At 39.1% G+C, this 16,225-nt stretch overlaps 1 protein-coding gene across 1 annotated transcript in view; it reads right to left on the bottom strand.

The window, feature by feature from the left end:
- Nucleotides 1-218: 218 nt before the first annotated feature.
- The window catches only part of LOC128527096 (membrane-associated guanylate kinase, WW and PDZ domain-containing protein 3), a 142,228-nt gene continuing 126,221 nt past the window's right edge, over nt 219-16,225 (bottom strand). The window contains exons 9-21 of the mRNA XM_053499388.1: nt 15,901-16,095; nt 14,541-15,164; nt 10,181-10,212; nt 9,895-10,063; nt 9,702-9,799; nt 9,409-9,601; nt 8,569-8,754; nt 8,130-8,315; nt 6,915-7,005; nt 6,609-6,714; nt 6,321-6,458; nt 3,819-3,957; nt 219-2,652 (exon numbers count right to left, since the gene is read on the bottom strand). Of these exons, the coding sequence (XP_053355363.1) occupies nt 1,583-2,652; nt 3,819-3,957; nt 6,321-6,458; nt 6,609-6,714; nt 6,915-7,005; nt 8,130-8,315; nt 8,569-8,754; nt 9,409-9,601; nt 9,702-9,799; nt 9,895-10,063; nt 10,181-10,212; nt 14,541-15,164; nt 15,901-16,095 (3,227 nt within the window). The 3' untranslated portion in view covers nt 219-1,582. The remainder of the gene's footprint in view (nt 2,653-3,818; nt 3,958-6,320; nt 6,459-6,608; nt 6,715-6,914; nt 7,006-8,129; nt 8,316-8,568; nt 8,755-9,408; nt 9,602-9,701; nt 9,800-9,894; nt 10,064-10,180; nt 10,213-14,540; nt 15,165-15,900; nt 16,096-16,225) is intronic.

Here is a 16,225-nt window from a genome sequence, read left to right as displayed (position 1 = left end):
GTTTGTATCCAACAACAACATTTGATCATTTGTAAATGATAAAAAATAATAAAGGAACTGTGTGTTTTCTAGATGTGCCCAATGATTCATCATTTGTTCCAGATCAGAGCAGCTTGAAAAGCTTATGGTGCTATTGAGTGGCTTCAATACATCAAAGCAATCACACAGGACCATTAGCTATTCTGTATCAGTTCAGAAACTGAGAACATCGCCCCCAACACACACATGCACGTTCACCATTCCTTTGGTTTTGATGAAGCATGTCCCCTTATGAGTCCATCAGCTTACCATCATAAATCAGCCCTTATGATGCTACACAACATTTTTTTCATGGATGAAAATAAATAAAGATTTATAAATGATAATGATAATTCAGTGGACACAACACCTGCAATATTCCTATTTTGACATTGTACATTGTATACTTACCATAGACTGGTATTTTATTACACTGAATCATTTGCTACTCACACAGATGTGTGAGGCATTTGGAGCAGTGTGAATTACAATAATCTTTTGAAAAATATATTTTATATATAATATTATTTTATCAGTTCAGGGGCTCAACTGCCTGCATTTACATTTGAATTAAACATCCAGAAAAAAAATGAAACACCCAGTATCACAAGACATTTGAAGACACTTCTGCATGTATCATTAGTGTTGCGATGGGTCAAAAAGATGCTACCAAGTAAAAGCTACCGCAGTGTTTACGTAATTGTACACATCACGTTCAGTGAGTTGATATGGCTACATGTCTCTATGCTTATACACAACTAACGGAGGTTTCATAGAAACAGCAAAGAAGCACAAGTTTCTGGTCTTTTGCAATAATAATAATATGATTTAAAGATCAAGAAATTAGGCATGTCAGTGTCAGAGAACAGTCTACAAAAGTTCTTAAAGCTAGTTGCTGCAGAGAATTCAGCCTCAAACCTCTATGAAAAGTTCTTCATTAAAAGTGTGGTTGAAACTCATATTTGAAAAGCATGCAACAAAGTAAGTTGAGGGAAAAGAGTAGTTTTTGCATGCAGGAATAAAGGCAATAATCATAGCAGGGACGACATGACTTGAGGACATATAATAAAACCCAAAGCATAAAAGTCATGTTATTTTGGTGACCGGCAGGGAAGTATGGTCTCTTTCATTGCATATGAATGAACTGCATTGTGATGGACAGCAGAGAATCCACATTTTTTAAAGCTGTCAAAGTGAAAACAATAGGCCAAAACTGAGGTCCTGTTGACTTGACCACAAAGTTGTAGCAGATGTTTTCTACTGAAGACATACTCTATTCTAAGTTTCTCCTCGGTAAACACTGTCCCCAGCATGAAGAGGATAAGAGCAGAATAGCAGCAACTCTTATTTTTACTGCTTTTATCCATTCTGTGCATTGAAATGAGAAATAATGGAATTGGTGAAAGCATGATGAAACTCACGGTACACTCTTTCGGAGGAGTGTCTGTTTGAAGGGAGGGGCAGAGTACAGCAGCTTTGTAAACATGGTTTTGAAAATGACAGAACATTAACTGACAAAATCAAAGAGGCTGGTTCTTTCGACAAAGTGAAGTGCATCCTTCCATTACTCGTACAAATCTCGCATGACCTCTTCATGAGTTAGAATGCGTGCAAAGCTCTGTATTGTCCAAAGATCATTTTGATCCAGTTCATCTGTAACAGTGAGCTCTTCCTTACATTCATTCTGGTCCCCTTTTTCTATTACTTTATCATATACCTCTATATCCCTTTCTTTACCATGTGTTTTTCTCTTTGAACCACTCTGTTGTTCTTTATGCTTTCTTTGCTGTAGTTTGTCCTCTTCTTCGTGTTTATGACGACTCCGGCTCTTTTTTGCTCTGGATTTGCTGGTGTCTTGGTCTTTCTTTGTGTCCTGTAGTTGATTTTTCTTTCTCAATATGCTTTCCAGCTTCACCTCTTCTTCTAGCACTGCCTCCGCCTCTATCACTTTTTCTCGTCTATTTGTTTCACCATTCTTACTGTTCCTGTTCTCTTTCTTTTTGGTTCTCTGCCTTCCTCGTGAACGATCCCTTCCAACCCTCTCACTACTATCTGTCTTGACCTCTCTACGGACTGACCTGTCTGTGGAATTTTCCTTTCCATTAACCATAACTTCCTGTCCTGACTCTTTTGATAGTTTGTGACTTTTCGTGCTGCTCAGTTGCTGTTTGTTGGACTTTTTGCGTTTCATGGAATCTTGTGAGCTGTGTTGTAGATTCTTTGTGGATCTACGGGAGTTATGGGATTTATCTTTGGTTTTGAATGGACCATTAAGTTTCCTTTCTGTACTTCCAGGGTTAATATCAAATTCTCTAGACTTACTTCGTTTGTTACATTTTGGTTCCAAGGTTGAGGGAGAAGCAGAGTTTTGAGTTTTTATGCTCCTGTTTTTGCTGTTGCCTTTTGTGCGAGGAGAAAGACTGGAGCTGGACTTGACACAGTTTGGAGAAAGAATAGAGGGGCTCCTCTTGATTCTATCCTCTTGCTTTCTAATGGATGATGGAGGTGAGGAAGGTTGAACAAGAGGTGAGCAGAATGAAAAGGCTGAAGCTTCAAATGGCAGCTGCTCTGTGAGGAAAACATCATCTTTAGAGCTTAGAGGTGAAGAGACTACTGGATTTGGTGCTTCAGAACCTGGAATGAGAACACATTGTTTGCCATCTAATGAAGATATGGGCGAAATGAAAAAAAAAACACAAAAAAAACACAAAAGCATTGCAGTTTATGACAAGGTCAAATATAAGTAGATTTGAAGAAATTTAATGGGAATTTACATTAATTCAGCTGGCAGTCTTTCGACACAAACTTTTAAATAAGAAAAACACACATGCTTACAATCTACTTACTAATTACAATAGATAGAGGTAATTTGTAATCCAAGTCAACAATAATTTGTTTATTCGTTCATTCATCATTTATACTGTACAGCATCTTCTGTACAGGGTCGCGCAGCCTGGAGCCTATCCCAGGAGACTTTGGCCATAAGGCAGGGTACACCCTGGACAGGGTGCTAACTCACCACAGGGCACACACACAAACACACATTATGGACAATTAGCCTAATCTGAATGTCTTGGTGGGAAAAACCCATCAAGCACTAGGAGAACATGCAAACTTCACGAGCACAGACCCGAGGCAGGAAATCAAACTTGCGACCCAGGAGGTTCAAGACCACAGTGTTGACCATGACACCATCAAGTGAATGATCCCATAGTTTAAAGTAACAGTTGTTTAATGAGGATAAGTGATGACCGAATTAAACATGTCTATAATGTGACTATAGCCCAGTTATAAACTGTTTGTGCTTATTATTAACCTTAAAAAAAAAGATATGCATTTGTAAGTCTGTACAATGCTAATTTTAATAGATCTCTTATTTGCCAATTGCACCATTGCATTTCTCAGAAAATACGAAACAAATATTTGGGGGAAATAACTCTTCACAGCTCTGTGAGCAGATGTGAGGGAAGTCAGAAGCGGATGAAAGAAACAGAATTACCAAAATGAGAAAGGATGCCCAGAGGAAAAGAAACTGTTAGTGATGGTGCTCCTGGGGGTAGTAGCATACAGCAGAGGAATTTACATTACCTACAAAGAGCGAGAGGGGAAGGAAGGAAGAAAAATGAAAGAAAGAAAGAAAGAAAGCAAGACAGAAAGAAAAAAAGAACAACAGGTATGTAGATATATTTAGCATATATAATGCTAGCCATACACAGTATCACAGATCTATTAGTATACAGTATGTACTGTGTGTGTATGTATGAGTGTGAGAGCGAGAGAAAGATGAGAGAGATACTCACCGGTGTCAGACACAAGTCCCTGTCCAGGCCTCAGAAGCAGCAGGACTTTGTTTCCTCCGGCCTGGATGAGCTCAATGGCCCTGGTGTGACTGATACCCTGTGTAGGTTCACCATTTATTTCTACTATTTGATCTCCAACCTGCATGGAAAATATAATAAAAAATTAAAATCCTAACAGTGGTATGATTTAAAAAAAATAATAGGCGGTAATTAAAGGTTATGTGTTATGCAGAGTAAATCAATCCTTTGTGGTTACAGAGAGGGGTGCTGCTTTTTGCTCATTGTGAAGAGGTCTACTACCAGATTATTCTACCACTGTATTCTGAAATCTCTTGTCTTTTATGCTAGTTAAAAGTAACCATCTTGTTATTTAACAAACTTATTTTCTTTCTTTCCTTAATTATTTACAAAGCTTATTACAATGGGTGATTTAAATTTCATATAGAAATATGATTCATTTCAGAATTGACCCCTACCTGTTTATAACAAAGTTGGCTAAATACTTGCAGGTGGATAATGCTGTTAGCTTCCCATAATTCTGTATAACATGTAACAATGGTTCTACAATTAGTGCTACATAACTAAGCAATGATTTTCAAGTTCAAGTTCAAGTTTTGCCTTGGAAGTCAAGTGTACAGTAAATCTACAGGTAATGGATTTATATAATGTACAGTATGTGCAAGCTGAGGTATGATCAGTTTTCTGTTCGAGTTAATTCAGAATGATGGAAGAAACCATAATTGATAATTAGCACGCTATATTGTGTTATAACATCAGAAGTATGTATATAATCACACCTATATATATATATAATGTGTGTGTGTGTGAGAGATTATACACTACCACCGTTGCATTTCTTTGTTTTTGTTTAGTGATTTATTTTCTACATTCTACAACAATACTGGGGATTTCAAAACTATAAAATAACACATATGGAATTAGGTAATTACGTAACAACAACAAAAACAACCGTTAGTTGTTATTTTAAGACACAGAGGTCTGCCTTTCTGTAATAATACCAATACTGTCAAGTGTCCTGCTCCCAGTGATCGAGATCCCATCTGCCCTCTGCACCTACTGACTCATCCCTATGTTGAACTGGACTTCATGTTAATTTAAAGAACTTCTGTTATATTGTACTTTCAGCTGCATAACACACATGGTGTTATATCATCTCTATCTGTTATCACCCAAATGAGGATGGGTTCCCTGTTGAGTCTGGTTCCTCTCAAGGTTTCTTCCTATTGCCATCTCAGGGAGTTTTTCCTTGCCACTGTCGCCGTCACCCTTGGCTTGCTCATCAGAGAAATTTCATTCATTCATCTCATTATTATCTAGACACATTTTTCTCACACATACACAATTTATTATATATATATATATATATATATATATATATATATATATATATGTGTGTGTGTGTGTGTGTGTGTGTGTGTATATTTATTTTTTTAACAATTATTATTTTTTAATGAATGTCTTTCATTTTTGTGAAGCTGCTTTGATACAATGACCATTGTTAAAAGCGCTATATAAATAAAATTGAATTGAATTGAATTTGCAAAATCCGTCAAGCACCATAATGAAACTGGCTCTCATGAAGGCCATCCCAGGAGGGCGAGACCAAAACCTACCTCTGCTGCAGACGAGAAGTTCATTTAGAGTTATCAGCCTGAAAAATGACCAATTAACAGCACCTCAGATTAGAGGCGTTATGAAGTCTAAAGAGGCGTTAAAGAGCATCAGTAGCAGACGCATCTCATTATTAACTGTTCAAAGGAGATTAATATATTTTTTTGGATGCCTTTAGCATTCCTTTACAATGTAGAAAATAATAAAAATCAGGAACGATGATGGAGTTAGTAGTGTATATAAAAATAATAAATACACTGCCTGGTCCAAAAAATATATCACACATTCTGGATTCAATCACCTTAAGCTATGATTACAGCAAATAATGTGGTGACCAGTTCTTGGGTGAAAATGATTACTCTTGCTCCCAGAAACACTCTTGAATCACAGTTTGAGTCCTGGAATATACCTGTGCCGTTAGGGAAGAAAAGCTCCATTGATGTGATAACCAGGTAATTTAAAATATTCAGGTCATCTGCTGGCTTCATTTTAGTGCCACGTAACATTATTGAGCCAAGTAAAGCAACCCCAGGACATAACACTGCCTCCAGAGGCTTGTACACCTTAAAGTCCAATCCTGTGAGCTCTCATCACATTGTGTGTGTGTGTGTGTGTGTGTGTGTGTGTGTGTGTGTGTGTGTGTGTGTGTGTGTAAATGCTCTTATTTGTACGATTAAGCATAGCTACCATCTCAACCCCCTTTCCAACCACAAAGTTGACGTTCAGTACTATCCCTCTAAGTTTTAATTATGTTTCAATGGATTCTTTACCCAGTCTCAATAATTTTAATCCTCCTTAGGATGGAGTTTATAATAAAACAAGTCCTATACTAAGCTGTCCAGACTGAGCAAGTTCAGATCCTCTACTGACCTGAATCCTGCCATCCTGAAGCGCGGGGCCATCTTCAGCCAATCGTAAGATGTATAGGCCCATGTTATACTCTGTCCCTCCTCTCAAACTGAAGCCAAACCCACGTGGGCCACGCTCTAACTCAACAAGAATACAACCCTGTAAACCCATACACACAAAACACACACATTTTCATTTATTTTATAGTACATACTCTTGTACATGCACTTTGCAAAAACTCTATATATGTAATAGATGTGCATATAGAAAAGTAAAAAAAATAAATAAATAAAGCAGTAAATGACTTGCCTGTTTGGAGCCTGTTACACATAGTGTTTCCTTTTCATTATCTGTAATCATTTTATATTCAGCCCAGACCAACTCATCCCTGATTTCCTCTGGATCAAGAGTATACCTGCATGTAATAGACAAAACAAAGCTTTATGCACATTGTACTGTACATCATCTGAAGAGTGTAAGAGGATGTCAGCATAATATAACATACTTTTAAACAATATTTCATGACAATTAGACAATTTGCATTATATAATAATTATTTTTCTATTATTTAATAATGTGATTTAGTTTAAAAAGAAGTTTAAAAAGTGTTCTTACCTCTCCTCCTGTGTGCTGGATTTTAGTGTCCTGTGCTGTAGTGCAGGGCTTTGTTTGGCTGAGCTGGCTGCCGAGGGTGGGCCTTTGTATTCTGAATCACAGTCAATCAAAACAGACATATGCATACAACTCTAAGCTTTTTGTATTACTTTAAATTGCTACCGAGGGGTTCACAGAAATGCCATATTTTATAATATTACAAGGGGTGTTCAAGTCAAACCCAGATTCGTAATGAAATATCTTGTGAATGAGGGGAATAAAACCGCGTGACATTCACAGATTTGTTGACGCACAGAATAAAACATCCAATTACAATTATTATACAATTATTAATAACGATTGTAAAGCCCACTGCAGTTGTTACCATGAACATTCAGCCAGTGGTCAGTGGATAACTTTCCAAAGAGACAAAACTGTCTGTCTATGGGAACTATACAATCATTCATGAACACCACTTGCACACTGCAGGAACTTGGCTTGCCACATCCCCCTACAGTCCTGACCTTGCTCCAAGCGATTTCCACGTTTGGGTCACTGGGGGGCCAGTGTATTTTTCTACCTTGATGGTATTCAAACACCAGTGAAATGTTGTGGTTAGCTCTGTCACCTTTCGCCTTCAGGGTCCGGGTTTAATTCCCGTCTCTGTGTGCATGGAGGTTACATGTTCTCCCCGTGCTTGGTCGGTTTTCTCTGGGTACTCGGTTTCCTCCCATAATCCAAAGACCTGCAGATTAGGCTAATTGGTGTTCCCAAATTGCCCGTAGTGTGTGAATGAGTGTATGTGTGTGTGCCCTGCGATGAATTGGCACCCTGTCCCGGGTGTACCCTGCCTTGTGCCCTAAGCCTCCTGGGATATGCTTCAGGCCCCCCGCGACCCTGAATACAGAATAAAGCAGTGTAGAAGATGAGTGAGTGAGTGAGTGAGTGAGTGAGAGAGTAGTTTTTCATAACCGTTCTGCTACTCTGCACAATCAAAGGTCCCAGTTTGACTTAAACACCCCTTATTAAAACACCTGATACACAGTTTTAATAACGTATATACATTTAAAACCTTTTTAACCAAAATGCCTTTGACACAGGACTGTGTTCAGTAGATTTGGAATAGATTAGATATAGAATTACAGTAGATTATCTAATCAAACATATGAGACTTATTATTATTATATTAGAGATATGACAGATATCTGCCTCTTTGCTTATTGAGTGCTTACTCACCATCCTCGGGAACTACAGAGAGTGTGACAGCATGACCAGCGTCTTTAATAAGCTGCACAATGTCACTGTGAGAGAGCTCGATGATTGACCGGCCATTAACAGCAGAGATACGGTCACCCACACTCAACAGACCACATCTATCAGCCGGACTGCCTTCGATGATCCGACCAATCTTATGAGGGATTACTGAAAACCATCAAATACAGACACAGACATACACACACACCTCATTAGATATGGGTTGGTATAGTATGCATGTGAACCATAAGAATATGAAAAGCAGGAATCAGTATAATGGCGGGGGTAACTTAGTTTAAAAGCATATCTTGTGTACTATGCATATTTTATATGTAATTGCAAAACTTTAATATATGAACAACGCATGTGTTCTTAACAAGACGGGTTCACGTGTGTGGTGTTCAATTTATTCTTCACTTGCCTCCAGGTGGGGGTTTGCTTTTGGAAGTTAGAATGACAAATCCAAAGCCTTCAGTATCTTTGCGATGGAGTGTAATATCCATTACTTCATGGTCCAAAACACTTGGGACTTGAAAACGCGGGGTTTTCGGAGAACCGTTCATTAGCGCCGGAGCCATGCTCCGTAACCCATTATCCCCAGGCACGTCTGTGAAGGACACACACATTTGGTAAGCATGGATGCTTTAGTTTGCATTTCTAACTTGATTTTAAAAATTAATAAAGCTTAACGGTCTAATCAAGACTCAATTAAATTAGACTTAATTAAACCTCATTAGGTATAAAAACACTTTTTTTTTTAGTAGGTGAAGTTGTTGTTTTGGTTCATTTCGTGTTGTTTATATTCAGTTCCAGGGTTGGCCCTAGAAATGATGTCTGCCTGTGAACTATATTCTTTTTCTAAACTTCCCTTCTCATCAATGTGTAACATTTAAAATAGAGGAGAAATGTGGAATAATAATAAAGCCCATTTTCCCCAGCACTTCAATACATATTGTGTAAGTCAGAGCAAGAGCCATGCACTTGCTTGGCAGTCAGGAAACATGCTGGCAACAACACAGAGAGGAAATATATAATCAAAACTTTGATAGATATTTTGGATTGAAAATCAAGTTACAAAAAACACAAGGCAAGAAAAAATACCAGAAGGCTTAGCAGCCAGGAACGGTAGTAATAACAAAAGAAAGAAAGAATATAGGAAACAATGTGTCATGTATTATAGCAAAATACCCAGCACCTAGTGACTTGGGTTCAAAGTAAAAAAAAACAAAAAAACACGGTAAACATGAAGATTAAAGCTCACCCCTGAAGATGACCTTTCGGCGCACGGTCAGCAGCACCTGTCCGTTGCGAGCTGCATTGGTCATAAGATCCAGCACTTGCTTGTGGGATTTGCCCCTTACCGTGATGCCATCAATAGCCATCAGCTCATCCCCTGCCCGCAGACGGCCATCTTTCTCTGCCGCTCCCTGGGGTATGATGGCGCCAATGTACACCTCAGGAAAAAAGGAAGGCTTTAGAGCAACAGACAGCATGTTAACACATCATTTAGCGAGGTCATTAGAGCAAGTGAAATATGCCAGAAAATAAAATTACTGGCTGTTCAGGTCCTTCTCCTCCAAGGACACGGAAGCCAAATCCCGTCTCTTGCTCTCTCTTTATAAACACATCCAGCTCTTTGTACTGAAGCACTCCTGAGAAACAATTAATAAAAGCTCTGACTTAATATACAGGTATAAAGTAAAGGTATAAAGTACAGTATTTTTAAGTACCTTTTTCACTTGCATACCTCTCTGTAGAGACTCCTGTACAGTGCTTTTGGGCTTGTTCTGGCGGAGGGCGACGTCTCGTCTCGGAGAGCTACTGGGTAATGTGCTTGAGTAGTAAGTGATCGCTTGGGGGGCTCCGACATCATGGCACTGGTCCAGAGTCTCTAGGCTGGCACTTATTTCCTGTCTCTGTAGCGCAGGGTAGAAAGTGCATGCTTTTAAAGCAAGTCAACATATTTCTACCTTTCTATACTGACAGCTGACTTGTGGTTTCAAATGTGGGGGAAAAACGTATCACATACTCACGGGTCTAAGACTTTTTACTGGTGAAGTGTGACCTAAGGGCAGAAAGGAGAAGAAAAATGGTGGGAAAACTGAAACAATGAAAGGTGTGAAGCATAAACTGAGAGAAGAATAAAATGAGTGTGTGGAATCCGTCTAACGCTCTTATCCATGATCTAATTAGACCATTAGACCATAATCGCATATAGACCAAAAAGACATATTTTTTTCATATTCAGCATTATAAAACGATATATCATGAGCTGCATGTTAAAAATACAGCCACATCTTAGTAAAAAATACAGTACATATATATATAAAAACAATAAACAAAGTCTAAGGGATAATGAATGTTCATTTTCCCATAAACAGGTGGGTGCACTAAAATACCGTAACTTATATATATTATATTCTCTTATATATCACAAGCTCTGGTCAAAACAAACATATACTGTAGGACTAACAAGGTCAGCAGTGCTTACTGTGTTAAAAAGATCATTACCGTCTATGCAGTTTCAACAGCGTGGGCTGTATTAAATGCAGACTTGGCAAATACCAAAATTTATTCCAGTATATAACATATACCCATTACATGTACCCAGACCACTAAGAAATTGGTCACACCCATGTGACCATGTCATGAGCATGGTTTAGCTCTAAAAATGCTCTTAAAGCAGGCTTTTAAAAAATGGTAGTACAGCCAGAGAGTGAATAGATCTACTGTGATCATAGTACCAATTGTACACACCAAGGTTTTGTTTATTTCTAAATGGATTTGTGGATAATGTCACCTACGTAGATCTAAAAGAAAACTTTCAGTTTTTAAATAACAAAGTGTAGCCATTCTCAGCAAGACCTAAGAGCCACTGTCAATATTTGAAGAAAGAAGCAAGAAAGTCAACATTAAGCACATTTGGCAAGAAAGATGAGCCAATGCCTCATGGTGAAATGGATGGCAAGAGAGAACATGAAGAGATCTAAGAGCTGAGTTGAAAAGTATATTTCATCTAAGATGTATTAAAGATGGAAGGAAGAGAATGACAGATAAAAAATAGAGGGATGGGTGGAGGTGGAGCCCAAGAGTAAAGCATTGCCTAAAATCCTAACCCTGACTGATCCAATGTTCCATCTGTCAGCATAAAACCCACGATTTACACATCACTACCCGTGATGTGTGTGTCACTCAAGTGGATGGAACGATCATGAATCCACAAAATCTCTCACACACTTACACTGGCTTTTTTCTCTCCAGTGGTAAAAATGCAAAGAGTGTCACACACTTTCCAACTCTCCCTCTCCCTCTCTCTCTCTCTCTCTCTCCGAATGAAATGAAAGAATGTGAGTTAATGCTTAACTCTACTTATTCCTTTCACCCTGGTCCTCCTTCTCTCCTTCTGAGATTCCTGCAACTCTGGACTGTGAACCTAGACTTGCACTGAGAATCTAATGATGAAAGTGCATATGGATTCTTAGAAGCTGGTTATGCAGCGATGCATCCTGTAACTGGGATTTAGGCCCATGTTTCGGCATATGGTCACATATCCCTGCCTGATTTACTGTTGCCAAAAGTTATGGTGAGACAAGTCTTAAAACATCAGACATTATACCAAGTATACCAGACATTCAGGAACTCTTATGATCACCATTTTGGATTTTGAAGTAAAGCCTTTAAAATACTGTATATAAAAAGTGAAAATTATAAATAATGCTGAAAGCCTGAGAAAAGAGCACACTTGAGTTCCCCTAATGAAAGAACTAAGGCAACACACAAATACACTTTCAATACACCGAAAAAGAACTTTTCAACACCTTCTTTACCACCTACAGTAGGAGCAAATGCATGATATCATTGAAGGTTTTGGCAGGGACTTCTTTCCATTAAGGTTTTTTTGCATACTGTAAGTATTCACCATACCGCAGGTCAGTACATGGGTGAACTACTTTTGGCTTCGGGGATTTGTCTGTATCAGCTAGCCGGGTCCTGTTATTGCTGCTCATTTTTCTTGCCAAACATCTTGCCAAGTTCTGGCAAACTGGTTGGAAACCAGTGATAAACATCATTTTCAGTTAGGGGATGGCGTTCCCGTGGTAATGAGAAACATCGGCCAAGACAAAGTGCTCTGTGCCAAATACTTTGGCCTCAAAAATTAAAGCACCTTTTTCCACCTGTTTGTTGTTTCACACCCTGTGACATCTTTCACCACCATGTCTTGTGGCAAATTTTAAACTTGTGTTAAAAGGGAATTCATATGGCTAGCCACTTACTGTACTTATGCAAATCATTGTATGAGAGAATCACTAAATACAAGATCATTTTAAGACCTTTGCAAAAGAACTATTTGTAGAAACTGTGTTTGATCCGTGATTGATCATGTTTTATGGCATTAGATCTAACTTTTACAACACATTTAACATTTAAATTAATAATAATAATTTATAAATATTTTACTTTGAAATTATTGCAAAGGGTTTCAAAACTGTCATATTTTGAATATTATTGTAAACCCCAAATGGATTTAAAATGAAGCAATCAATATGTGATTGAAGATTTACCGTATAAAAGCGTTTCAGCATTAACTCAATAGGTTTGAAAAGAAGGTTATAGTAGACGTTTAGGAATTACACACATTGTTCAGTCCCTGTTCACAAGCTCAAAAGTAATTGGACAGTTGACTAATAAGCAACTTCACAGCTAGTGGTGGCCTGTTCATAATTTCTTGTCCAATTAGGGAGATAAAGGGGGGTGATTCCAAGTGTTGAATTTGCAAATGGAAGCTGTTTTGGGGAACTCTCAATATCCAAATATGCAATTTGTGCTGGTGCAAGAGAGTAAACTTGTCACTAACAAGCTTAAAAAAATACCTAAACAGACCTATTAAAGACAGCAAAAAATGTAAGAGTGACCAAATCAACAATGCGGTGCATTCTTTGAGAGAAGGAATGCACTGGTGAGCTCAGCAATACTAATAGCTGTAAAAAGCCACTGTAGTTCACTAATGTGAATAATGGAGGAATAATTTCCTTGGTGAAGAAAAGCCCCTTCACAACATCGTGCAAGTCAAGAACACTCTGGAGGAGGGTGGCATATCAATGTCGAATCCACAATCAAGAGATGCCTTCATGAATGTTACAGACCAAGTCAGTCATCTGACCCCAGCCCAAATAAGAATGCTTTTCACTTACTGAAGACAATGCTGACGGAAAAAGACCCACAAAATCAGGCAATCAATATGTAGTTAAAGCATTTCAGCATTAATTCATTGGGTTTTGCATATTATGCTAAAAGTTTCGGAATACATCCAACGTGCCTCAATGTGCACAAGCACAAAAATAAATGGGCAGTTGACTAATAAGCAGCTCAATTCATAGCTGGTGGTGTCCAGTTTATTATTTTATGTCAAATTAAGGAAATAAAGGGAGTTGATTACATGAGTTTAATCTGCATTTGGTAGCAAAAATATTAGCTAAATAGACCTTGAAAGATAGCAGAAAGAAAAACCGCCCTAAAAGCCACAGAAGTTAACTAATGCGCATGTTAGCAGAATAATTTCCTTAGTAAAGAAAAGCCCCTTCATGCTGGAGGGGGTGGCTTCGTCAATCTCTACCATAAAGAGATGCCTTTATGAATGTTATAGGCCAAGTCAGTTATCTGACCCTGACCCAGATAAGTATGCCTTTCACTTACTAAAGACAAAGCTGAAGAGAGTGTGCAAAAAAGTGTCCTGGCAAAGCTCCTCAATGGAGGAAACTCGTTTTCATAATTTATCTTTCGCTTTACAAATACTTATGGATCTAACTGTATGTTAGTTGGTAAATGTACACAGCCCTCCACCCCCTCTCCCCCACACCGAGTATATCCTGTCTGGAGCATCCACAACCACATTTAAACCAGGAAAGAATGAACTAGAAATCATTATTATAAGGAAGCCTATAATAACTTGGACTAATTGCAATCAGATAATTAATATAATTAATCCAGGATGGTAAAGTGCTCCTGCAGATAACAATACGACATTCTTAGCAGCAAATATGATATGGTATAGACAGATAGGTAAGTTTTAATCTTTTTATCTCTAAAAACGTTTCCCTATCGGGTGTCGTGTAGTGGTTAGCACTGTCGCCTTGCACCTCAATTTGCGGCCCTGCAGATTAGGCATCTCGAAATTGCCTCTAGTGTGTGTGTATGTGTGCATACCCTGTGATGGTGCCCTGTCCAGGGTGTACCCTGCCCTGTGCTCTAAGTCTCCTGGGATAGGCTCCAGGCCCCCGTGACCCTAAATACAGCATAAAGCGGTATAGACGATGTGTGAGTGGGAACTTTTTCCGATCTTTTCCTTAAAACTGCTTCCTTCTTTACTCTGTCCCAGACATTAGCTTTTCTTACCTCCTCGCAGAACTAGCAGATTGACCTCACTTCCCACAGGTAGCTCCTTAAGTATGTCCACCACCTGTGCATGGCTCAATGTCTGCACATTCTGTCTGTTGATCTCCTTGATGACATCCCCCTTGAGCAGGCCACGGCACCACTGGGCATCCAGGATCATTTTCACCTTCTGGCCCAGCGGACTGTCAGCAATAGCAAATCCAAACCCGCCTGGGCCTTTCACTAGGGGCACAGTGACCAGCTCTGGCTGCAGCATTCCACCTTCAGGCTTTTCATCAGCAACAGTAGGAATGCTAGGTAGTGCGGCCACAATAGGCCGCCCGCTGGCATCAGTAGTAAGGTAGTGAAGCTCCTGGGAGGAAGCATGTAAAGCATCACCCTTTACTAGCAAAGGCTGCCCATTGATGAGGGGTACAGCTGTTACTACTTCACCAGTCGAAGCAGGAGGAGGTGGCGGAGGGGGGAGCTCTTCATTGTCCTCCTGCACATCTGGGGGCAGGGAGTATCCACGGCACAGGACCATATCCACATATTGGCTGATGGGTATGCACTGAAACATCTGCACTACATCATTGTGGGTCTTACCCAGCACCAGTGTGCCATTGATCTCCACAATTACATCACCTGAGAAAAAGAAGGATTGAATTGAAGACTTCACAAAGAAATCTATTCATTATCTTCACACATCTTGCTTATAGACACAATATGTCCAACAGTATGCAAGATACCTGACCATCATACCCATATGTGCTTGTTGACCATTCCGAGGGTGGTCCCAACTTTGCTTCTATAAATACCTCTACTGATCTGGTAGGGTTTTGGGGAGGCTAGATTTGTGGCTGTGTTAATATCCAATTCAGCTATATCCAAAGAGCATTAGTAAGGTCAGGCACAAATGTTGAGTAATCAGGCCTGGCACATAGTCAGCAATGTTCAGCTGGGTGGAGGCCAGGGACTGTAAAGGATATGGCACTTCTTTCCACTCCACCCATGACTGACCATGTTTTTCATGGGCTTCACAGGAAAACTCTTATCCTCTAACATGTCTGGGCTGTTTAGTTCCAGTAGTAAATGTTTTTGTGAACCACATAATTAACACTGGATTATCAGTGTACTTTTATAGATCTGATGGACACAAACTTCTGTTAATGAAATCGCTTTAAACTGTATTGCTTCAGCATTGTTTTTTGGAAGAAACAGGGTTTTCTTCTTTATTCTTTCCTCAGTATAGGGAAATTCCTGTTCTTAGCATATAAGATAATGTTTAATGCACATGGTTAAAGCATCAGAGACATTAAAGTTATCTTTACTTCATCCATCTTTTTATTTATTTTTTCTTAGGCATAGTGCTCTCCCTCACCAGAGGCCATTTTGTTATCCTGTGCAGCTGGTCCATCTGCCAGGACATTCTTCACCTGCAGGAACTCATCAGGTCGGTCTCCTCCGATGATGGTGAAGCCAAAGCCCTGAGTGCTTTTTTTCAAGGCCGTGTGATATAACTCGCCCTTCAGCAGAGTCGGGTCACGGGTGAAACCTGGAGTTCCCCCTTCACCACCTAGAAAAATTATTAGACAGAATTTAAATCTTTATTTTCTAGTTGGTAATGGTAATGGTATGTTTTTGACAGGACAGTAGCAGGGAATTTATTAGTTTTTTATATATAGCTTAACAAAGTGGAGACACAT

This window comes from Clarias gariepinus, chromosome 6 (assembly GCF_024256425.1).
Source record: "Clarias gariepinus isolate MV-2021 ecotype Netherlands chromosome 6, CGAR_prim_01v2, whole genome shotgun sequence".
In the NCBI taxonomy this organism is placed as follows: Eukaryota; Metazoa; Chordata; class Actinopteri; order Siluriformes; family Clariidae; genus Clarias; species Clarias gariepinus.
The sequence above is the reverse complement of the archived record's forward strand: the minus strand, read 5'-3'. Positions and strand labels throughout refer to the sequence as shown.